Genomic DNA, 10,754 nt, shown 5'->3' on the forward strand with positions numbered 1-10,754 from the left:
CAAAATTGTAACATCGAGGAAACGATGAATAGCGCAAAATATTTATATCAATTTTAATTTTTAACATCAATATTAAAATGGTTTGTGTATAGACTTGAAGAATAAATATATGTATGAATTGAAAACACAAACATGACGCATCTAAACTATAAACTAACAGTATGCGTAGTTGGCCTGACTCAACACTTCAGGCGTTGAAGAACGTAATTGAAATAGTGAGGTTTCAAGTTTTCACAGCTGTGAGTAATATCCTTACAATTTAAATAGATTTGTAAATGTTAACGTTATTGAAATTTATTTGCGGTTCGCATTGAAAAATGGCCCGCACAACTCACTGTCTTCAATAGAGATCTAGACCCCTCTTGTTTGGACACAAAGAACGTTGTCATGGTGACCCAGTTTACCCGATAACCGCCGTCTGGTGACCTCCGTGGCAGTGGAAATGAACCCATTGTTCCACCGTCGAGTTCAAAACACTTTCATAAGTAGCTTGGGATTGTGAACATTAGCTTATTTGATAAAATGCTTTCGTGTTGGTCCCCACTACAGGTAGCTGCTTAACCCCCGCCACAGTATTCAAATGTAAGTTCTTCCACGTTATTGCTGCGAGAAACCTGTTGATCTGTCCGCTTTGTTAAAGAAGATATTTGGACCCAGGAGACAGATGTAAGTGGGGAAGTGAAATTGTTACTTTGGTTTGTAGTTCCGTTGTCGGGATCTGTTGGGAACTTCCTCGTATTGGAATTGTGCTGATGCCTTCACATAAAGAGCAATGAATCCTGGAAGTGAAGTTAATAAAACGTTTGAAGGTGACTTTTCTGTGATGTTGTTCCTTGATAACCTGAAATATTACTCACTAAGAATTTTTTTTTTCATTTGTGCTCCGACGAATTTAAGTAGGTTTAAATAGAGAAATAACGAACACAATATTGAGCTTATTAAAATTGTATTCGTCTTTAAAATAAAGGGAGGATTGACTAGACATATAACACTTTTGCAAACAAGTACGTAAACATTTTGTGTTGTAGGCTGTCGAGGAAGAAACATGTGGTAGACGTAGGCACATGTGAGGATAATATTAAAATAGATCTTGTATGAATCGGTTGTGAAAATTGAACTGGCTTGATTCTATGATAATGGTTGTGTAACAGTTTTAGATCAACTGAATGTCTTCTGCTCAAGGAAGACCAAGCATAGATATCCATGGTACTCAGGACACTTAGGTATTTTGTGTGACTGTTTTTGAGTCGCTGTGCAGTTACAAAACACGAATCAGTGAGCCCACTTTACTAAATTGCGTTTCTGAGTTCCACATTTGAAAAGTTGTTGACACAAACACACAGCGTCTGAGGAATTTTGTAGCAAGCGAGGATGATTTCGGTATGATAAACGCACATGTTCATCCAATATACATGCTCTGGCAACGTAAACAGACCAGCTCATGGCGTCAGATTCTCTCCATGCGAGGAATGTAATGTTTCACTGTTGTATCTCGTATAATATGAACCATAGCAACAAAAATGTGATGTTTTCAGAGTGAAAAAATGTTTTTTCACGGTTACTATATACGGAATATAACCCCCACCCACCCCGACCGCTCGTTTTTGTTTTGAAAAGTTTCAGGAATTGTTAAAATTAAATGCGATGCTGTTTTTAAAACACACAGAGGTATACATATGCCCCTAGGTAGGGGTGTCCAGCTCTCTTGATTACGAATCGTGGAATTGAAAGTCCTGTTCGATTCCTAACCTCTATCAAGTAGTACGTATCTTACTGGCCTTTGACTTCTGTACATTTTTTGAACCTCCAGAAATACTCACATGATTTGACAGGTTTTTAAATTTTATTTATTTATTTTTATAGTTGACGTAAATTTGTCTTCTCTCCTTCTAACTAAATACGCAATTAAAAAGTTTGTGTAATTTTAATAGCTTTTTTGCATGGGTATGTAACTTGGTACCTGGCAGAACAGAGATTAAGGGTACTAGAGAACAGGGTGTTGAGGTAAATGATTTAGATAAGCGTTTCTCAATCTATGGTACACGTACCATTGGTGGTACGCGAACTAAGTAAGAAAATCAAAAGATAATATTAAAATAAATAAGTTTTCCCTGAACGCATTTGGTTGGTTGTACATTTAATGTGTTAAATTAGAATTATTGGTACGCCAGCGATAAAGAATGAGAACCTCTGGTTTAGATGAAGGTAGATTTTCACAGATGTGTAGGAAAAAGCGATATCGAGTTCGCGTGTACACGATACATCGACTTTTATCGAAGCGGTTAACATTTCGTTCGTGGTTATGTTGAGAATTACGTTTATCTGTGTGTTGGTTTCTAGAATGATTACGAAAATAACTTTTTTACTTGCTACTTGCAGGACGTAATGGTGATATGAGACTAACTGATGACCGAGAAATGTCGGGTGATGACGTGGCTGGGTTGTGGACAGGCTATCATAATGCTTTGGGACTCAAGAAGTCCACACCTCCCGGTGCCAGAGAACAGTCGGTAAGTATGGGGACTATTTTCTGTAATGTTGCGCCATACAGTCTGGTAGTTTATCAGTGTTTCAGAGTCACTTACTGATTCCATTATTATTGAATTATTTTTGTATATTGGCATGCGTTTTAGTGTTTTAAAATGTAGAATTATAGTTCACGTCATTACCATGGGCCATGATTGATCAATTATCCTAAGTTTAGTTGAAATCAGACTATTTGTCCCCAGTGTATGAGCATACAGATTTTTTTTTTAATATTCTATGAAATTCCAGAGCCCTCTGCTATTAACCCAGGAGACATGTTCAGTCCATGACGAAACTTCATCAAGCGGTAACAAAGAGGATGAAGATGATGATGAAGACGAAGGGGAGGACAAGATTGATCCACATCAGTACGATCCAGAGCGTCTCAAGGCCTTCAATGTTAGTTATATTGACAACTTTGCGAATTAGTGTTTATTTTGTCGGGCAGAACTAAGTGAGGTTAGGTTAGCTTTAAATTATGAACACAAATTAAATGAAACTACTCACAAGTATTTTGGGCAAAGGCTGTGCTGCTAGATGCTGGCTTATCACTGCAGAGACATTGGTTCAAACCTGGGCGATTTAAAGTGAGATCCGTTGTGGACGAAGTGGCGCTGGAATAGCTTTTCCTGTAGTAATCGTCATTCCACTGTTATTTCGTACTCGTGTTTGGCTGGACATAGAGAGTAAAGGTAGCTTATTTTTAACAAACAGCGTCATTTTTATGAGTTGTAAAGGTGGATTAATTATGGGTGAGAATGTTGTGACGTTTATTTTGTGATTATTGGAAGCGGGAAGAGCAGGTAATTTTTTTTGTTTGCAATTGTTATACATGTCAAGAATATGCCAGTACGTATTCACAGAGATTCAGCATTTGCGGTCCGATACATTTTGTTTTTGTGTTTGTTATTAGATGTTTGTTCGGCTGTTTGTGGACGAAAACCTGGATCGCATCGTGCCAATCTCAAAACAGCCGAAGGAGAAGATCCAGGCAATTATCGACTCGTGTACTCGACAGTTTCCAGAGTTTGCGGAGAGAGCACGCAAGCGAATTAGGACCTACCTCAAATCGTGTCGTAGAAACAAGAGGTCCAGGGAGACCAATGGAGCCTGGGATGCTGTAAGGACTGTGAGGACCCAAACCTAACCTAACCTAAACTGTCAGATTCTGTCCTACAATAGCCAACCAGTGGAAAAATACTGTCCTCAAAAATAAAAAAAATTCCCACTCATCTCTTATTATAAACTTTTTTTTAAAAGACGGTTGGTCACAATTTTAATATAGTTTTCGTGTTCATTTATTTTAATGTATGACACACCACCAGGTCCAATTTATTTGGTTTAGAATTAAAATGTGGTGGACTCAGTCTGACATTGAAGTGGGATATTATTTTCCGAATGTCGCAACGTATCAGAAGGCACGGTTCTTAGAAATTCGTAAGTGGGTGCTCTTCTGTGGGACCTCAGCACACTAAATATTTATCTTGCTCTGTTCCTGTGAAATTATGGGTGTTTCCACCCGGCCGGATTGGTCTTCATCCAAATTTTCTCATGCAAATTCGGTGTCTTCCATTTTTTTTCGTGTCAAATACACACCATTCATTGGTGGTTAGGAGGATTCACGACCGTCAGTACATGGGTTCGACCGGGACTCATTTAATGACTCACGTGGGCTCAAATTGTTGATGAATGGATTACGCGTGGAAGAATATTATTTATGTATGAGGTTTCTTAATAACAAAATGAAGAGATTGAGTTCTGGAAATGTTTATGAATTTAAATTCACTTATTCTAAAAGCACGTTAAAGCACGTCCATTAAAAAATATTTGTAGTGGACCATAAAATGGCATTTTTGTTGCCTTGTCCACCTCTCGCAAAATGAAAGAGCTACGTAAATCTGTTTGCCGACACTTCAATTTTTAATGCACTTTGTTTATCTTCATTTCTAATCGCCAGGATACTTCTTTTCATAGTATAAGGAGAAAAAACACAGTTTTTCTGTGCGCAAATCTTTGATCTCGTGTGACGTGTTTTGTCGGCACAGACACGGCCCACGCCGGCGCATCTTACTTCAGTTCAGGCAGAGCAGATTCTGGCTCAAGCCTGCGAGAATGAGAGCCACAATGCCAAGAGGATGCGACTTGGTCTTGAACCCGTCAGCCAGCCACTGCCTCTTCTACCATCCACCGCTGTAAGTACAGGAGTCGAGGAGTCGATGTAAATGTGTTCAGCGTATTGTAACTAATAATCCGTGGCGTAACAGCCCTCTGAGAGTCAAAGCCGACTAGCTTGACTGCTGGCCTCACGTTCACATGCCCAAGCAGAGGTGAACGATCATCCAACCAGATATAGGGTGATGTGTGGTTAGCACGACGAACCCCCAGCCATTGCTAGTTTCCATGACTGGATTACGCTACCCATTCTACCTCCCCATTCCTCACGATGCTGGGTTGGCACCGGTCGAAAATCTCATGAGAAAATTTCTTCTCCGCCGAGACTCGAACCAGCGCGCATTCCGTATCACCGGTCCGAAGCACGATGCCTCAGACTGCGCGGCTACGGCGCAGGACACACATTTGTAACTACTTGTATAAAATTCTTGCCACTTTACTGACTGAATTACCAGACTTCTTTTCTCGTAATTAAAAGAGCTCTTCTTCTTCTTCTTCGTCCGTACTTGTATATTTTGGCTTGTGCGTGATGTGAACACATAATAGGGGTATCATGTCTATCCATCATTCTACATATTTTATCTCCTAAACCGTGTAATGAATATAATTGTTTAATGATGTGAGAAGCCTCACAAAATTTGTATGGGAAAATTTATGTTGATCGGTTGTCAGTTTATTATAACCCTACTTTACATATTTATAACATTTCTGGTTGTGTTTTGTCGAAACTACCGCCTCTGTTATTTTGTTGTAAAGGACTGAATACGTTTATTTCTATCATTTAGACTGATAGTCGGCCGTCATCCATGGACCACTACTCATCTCCTGTCGTGGTGGCCAGTGACGCATCAACTAAGCCTACTCTGTCTACAACCGCCGCTCCCACCATCAAGTCTGAGCCGCCACCGCTGCACCCTGTAGATACAGGTTTATCGCCGGCTTTCAACCCCGCTGCTTCTGTGGGCGTCAAGAATGCGGTGTCTTCCATCGATGCGATGGTACGTTCATTGTCGAGTAATGCCATATTTTGGCTGCCACTGGCGTCAACTGAATTATACACTTCTCCTCGCAAGAAATCCAGCGACTAGGATGAAGTTATGGTTGATAATATATTGCGTAAGGTCTTCGGCAACTGGTGCCAAAAGGTTTAATAGACCTCTGTCGTGTGATTGCAGACCAAAAGCGTGAACACGACAGCTTCAGTTGGAACAGCGGTCAATGGGAATACTACGTCGTCTGCCGCCGCACCTACGGCTCTGTACAGACCCAACTTCAGCCAGGCATTTCAGCGCGCTGCTGCTACTGGACCTTACACTAATCCGTTGTTCCCTACCCCCCCATTTGGTTCCGGCAGTATGATAAGCAACGGTGAGCATAATAATGACGCAAGCTTGTACATACACTGGGATACTGGGAAAGACCCGTTGTTCAAGTGCCTGAGCACTGCGGGTCGCAACTTTTTGTTAGCTTGATCTTATGGACATTCGGTAGGACTCCTTGGACGAGGGATCGGCCCGTCGCAAGGCCTCTACCTGTACACAGGACAGCACAACACAGAAAAACGTGGACAAACATCCATGGCGTGAGTGGGATTCGAACCCACGGTCCCAGTGACCACGCGGCCACTGCGGACCCCTTGTACATATACTGAATTTATTATTTAATAAATGTGTCACGTGCTCATACACTCATCATAAATGATTCTTTTATCGTAAACCAATGAAAATAATTCATGATTAAACTGAAGACAATCAAAATGGTTAGTGCATCTTGTTTGATGTTGTTCTGTAGGATTCTTTGCATAAAGACACAGAGAATTCAGTGTTAAAACCTTTTTAATTTTATCGACTGTAAGAAAGTGAGCCGACGTAGCTCAGTCGGTATAGTGACTGGCTACGGGCTGGGCGGCTGGGGTTTGATCCCCGACAGGGGCAGAGGATTTTTCCTCTAGCCTCTGCATCCAGACCGGCTCTGGGCCCCACCCAGCCTCCTGTCCAATGGGTTCCGGGTTCGATTCCTGGCGGTGCTCAGGTTTACAACTTGTGTCGGGCAAGGCCAAGGTCCAGGCATCACGGGGTTTTCCTCCGTGGCATCCCAACAATTACTCCACTTTCGTCATCATCTCGCAAAAAGGGGGTCACAGCAGGAGTGTTAAATGTCGTGGTCCCGATCGAACCCATGTACTGATGGGTCGTGAATCCTGCTAACCACCAATGAATGGTGTGTACTGAAGGGGGAAAGAAAAATAGTTTGAATATATTCAGATGTGAGGATTCGCTGAATGTGTAAGTCTGCTAAATATAAAAAGAAATTAGCCTTTCTATAGAGATTTTTGTAGAAATCTGACAAAGAGTTTAGGTGTTGAAAGATGCAAGAAACAGACTTGGCTTTCCTGAAAGACTCGTCAATTTTGTCCTTACATAAAGACGTGAAAATTGACGCTTGATTCAATACACTTTTGCAGCAAAATGGTTTGTTATAGATACTGTCACTTTATTTCAAATTAAACCCTGATTTTCTTTCTTCCCCTTTACAGGGCCGACAGATCTCAGCATGAAAACAAAACCTCTACTAAGCCACAAATTGAACACGGCTGAGATGGCAGCAGTGCGGCAACTTATAACAGGTTACCGCGAGTCAGCTGCTTTCTTGCTGCGCTCTGCTGATGAGCTTGAACAACTTCTTCTTCAACAGCAGTAAGCACTTGCAATCTGACAACTGTTTAAATGTTGTAAAGCGTTGCGTAACGCGCTTAAACAGCAGCAAATACTGAAACTGTGAAGGTAAATACTTAGTGACGTTGAAATTCATTTCCCCGCACACACATTGAGGTGTTCTTTATCACTTTGATATTTTCTTTGTGATTTTTCTGCCGAAGTAAAGAGACCGCAAATTGACGACCGAATTTATTCCTGTTACTAGTGACAAAAACAGGTATTTGGCTGTCAGATATTCTTCTGCATACTTGGACTGTTGTGGTATTGCGTTATCTGCAGCGTATGAACTATATGAGAGGCCCCCATAAAGCATGCCATGTTAAAAAATGCAGAATTACTTTGTAAAGTGCGTTCATAAGCGTGCTTGAAAGGTGATTGGTGAATCACGTGTTTTTGGCTTCACAGACAGTGCGATGAAGCGTATTTATTCAGTTGAATGACAGGATTTGATGCTGTTGCAGAATTGCAATTGTAGTAGCTGAATAAATGTTGATGTACTAAAGCAGAAGAGGTGTTACGTGAATGTAGATGATGCAAGTCTCAAAACATAACGGTTCATCATTTATGTGTGCGAACTGTGATGAGCAGGTGATGCTAACTCTTCTTACTTATTGGCAGTCGACCTCGTTCTAACCTGTAATTCTAGAATAATTTCAATTATAATTACAAGGAGAACATTTTTCTTATAAAACAAAAAATGTGTTATTTTGATTCCATGACATTTTAGAAAAAAAATGTGTCACCTACAGAAAGACTATAAATTTCTACTCTTAAGTTTTGTGTTTGTCTCGTGTTATCTTATTTTAAATTTTACTTCACTTTAATAGTGGGAGATAAAAGTACTGCACCAGCAACTTGTTCCTTGTTTTTTTTTTATATATACTTTACAATGGATTGAAGACATTTTCACTGTTCCTTTAAATGTTGCATTCAAGCTGTGGATCCAAGAGGAGACTGCACAAAGTATTCCTATGTAAAGTTTGAGTGGATAAAGCCTTTAGAAGAGCAAATTTATTTTCACGGTAGAATAGTAAACTGGAGTCGCTACTGGACACGTCATGATGTGAACCAAGATCCGAGTAAAAGCCTCGTGTAATAGAGCTTGTAACTTGATTTCAGTTTACCTGTGATCATGTAAGCCCTATGAGATTTCATGTTTCTTTATATCGATGAATTAAATTTTATTGGTAAAGTCGAGGGTGAAAACTAAATACATAAAATGTAACCGACGAATTATATATCAGTAGAAAATTTAACATTTATAAATATATATAAATCTAAAACAAATTAAAAATAAATATATCTATATTTCAAATTGTATTTTTCCTCCTCTCAATTTTGTGTTGAAATGTGTAATTTTTGTAGTGGAAGTTGATCGTACCAAAGAGGATGTACATAATTATTAATTATTAGCAGTGTTTTATAATTGGACCACATCTGTCATTCTGTCTGTATATCTCTGTCGATGTACTATGGTTCGTGTTCATTTTTTAAGATGATTGGTTATTCACAGATTATATATATAGTATATACATAACCTAGTTTTCAAAATACGGGACAGTTTTCTGGTTTACAAGGTACGCACGCAAGGGATAAATTACAATGGAGTGTGTGTCCAGTGCAGTTATTGAAGCCTGGAGTTTATTTTCTGGTTTACAAGGTGTAAAAATTGAGTTTAAACAAAACTATAGAAAAGTGTAATTTACTTATAACCAAAGACGAACACTTATCAGTGCTTCGGTCACGATACATGATAACTAGCTTCAAAGATGTAGCAATGGGTGCTGTTGGATAGACGTAATGGAAATGGCTTTTGAATTATGTGTTTATTAAACGGAATCTTCACCTTAGGATAACTCAATACGATCTGCACTGGATTATTATAAATGTTATTATTACATTAATATTTATCCGAAGCCCTTATTGTCAGATCCTATGGACAGTTTTTACATGTTATTTTTGAATGTCATTGTTAAAAAAAATTTCAAATTATTGTATTACTATCATCCTGTACTTTCTGATTGTACTTAGAATTACCAGAGTTTTCAACACGAGTGGAAATTAAAATCCAACGTACACAGTTTACGTGTTAAAAATATGATTGAATGAATTTAACATTTTATCAAAAATTCTGCTGGTGCCTGAGTGAACGTGTAAAACAAGAATTGTTTTAAAACCCAGTTTGATGTTGGTGTTCCAGCAAAATTAACTGCGGCTATTACGTGTAATTTAGGTAACTGACGTTCAGTGACGCTGAATTATCGTCACGACAAAGTGCTCTTCTGATGCAGCGCTGTTCTCAAGCAAATGCCGCACAAGTTGTCTCCCTAAGAAAATGCATTGAAACGTGAATTTGGAATAGTAGAAAACTTTTTCTCGCATCAAAGATTAATTGTATTAAACATTGAAATGGTTATTTTTATGTGGTAATTTTTTGCTGTTAAATTTTTTTTAATGCTGGAGTGGAAAGCGATACACGTTTTAAAAAATGAGTTCCTGTTAGTAAATATACGTGTTGGTAGATCTGTACTTGTTTTTGTATTTGTTGACAACATTTTAATTGTGTGTGTGTGGTTAGGTCATATGATTTATGTAGTTACTTCATTTCAGTACAGCTTTGTGCATAATTTTGCTCGTTTTCATCATAGCATTTGATACAACATTTGTGATAAGCCATAGAATTTTAATATTATCCTAAAGTATGAAAACAGGCTTTTGTGTACTATTTATGCCATAATGCAATAGCCCGACACCAACTCGACGACCATTTGCTCCGTAAACCTATAGTTATTAATAATTGTAGGTTGTAGATTCGGAATCTTACCCTCTCCAGGCCAACATCCCTTCATCAGGAGCTAGCTCTTTGTTGGAGGAGGGGGTTATGTGATCGAAAATTTATCAGCTGTTCTCTGAGCGTGCATAATACTGTCATCAGTGATGTGAAGAAATGATAAAATATTCTTATAATGATTCTGGGACGTAGCTTTCAGAAATATATAAGTTTCAAAAATGATTTTATTGGTTCAGTTAAGTTTGAGACTAGATTTTTCTATTATTCGCATCACAAATATCGGTTTTCGTTGCTGGCATCGTTACTGGAATCTGCGTCTGAACAAATTCATGTTTTTGGTGTGAGCAGTACAAATAACTTGACAGGCTTACAAGTTCATTTGATCACACACACATATTCAGAAAAAAAACCTTTTATAATAAATGTTTTCGCAATTGACAACACGTCGGTGTGTTGAATGTCTGCGTCAAGCCCTAAGTTAGCTGTAAATTGGGGGAAGAGGTGGCGATAATTTGTTGATATTTTGTGTGTTGCGTCCACTGAAATGC

The 10,754-nt window shown here is 38.9% G+C and overlaps 1 protein-coding gene across 2 annotated transcripts in view; it reads left to right on the forward strand.

Moving 5' to 3' along the window:
• LOC110829151 (nucleolar protein 4) overlaps positions 1-9,944 on the forward strand; it is a 260,141-nt gene extending 250,197 nt beyond the window's left edge. Inside the window, exons 6-12 of one of the 2 annotated variants that reach the window (XM_087342916.1) lie at positions 2,380-2,510; positions 2,776-2,925; positions 3,440-3,655; positions 4,572-4,718; positions 5,484-5,696; positions 5,874-6,066; positions 7,235-9,944. In XM_087342916.1, the coding sequence (XP_087199042.1) occupies positions 2,380-2,510; positions 2,776-2,925; positions 3,440-3,655; positions 4,572-4,718; positions 5,484-5,696; positions 5,874-6,066; positions 7,235-7,398 (1,214 nt within the window). In that variant the 3' untranslated portion in view covers positions 7,399-9,944. The remainder of the gene's footprint in view (positions 1-2,379; positions 2,511-2,775; positions 2,926-3,439; positions 3,656-4,571; positions 4,719-5,483; positions 5,697-5,873; positions 6,067-7,234) is intronic. The other variant, XM_087342917.1, reaches the window with a different exon arrangement.
• The last annotated feature ends 810 nt before the right edge of the window (positions 9,945-10,754 follow it).

Source organism: Zootermopsis nevadensis, unplaced genomic scaffold (genome assembly GCF_977971745.1).
Source record: "Zootermopsis nevadensis isolate Lab colony 2312 unplaced genomic scaffold, Znev_1.0 Znev_ptg000004l, whole genome shotgun sequence".
In the NCBI taxonomy this organism is placed as follows: Eukaryota; Metazoa; Arthropoda; class Insecta; order Blattodea; family Termopsidae; genus Zootermopsis; species Zootermopsis nevadensis.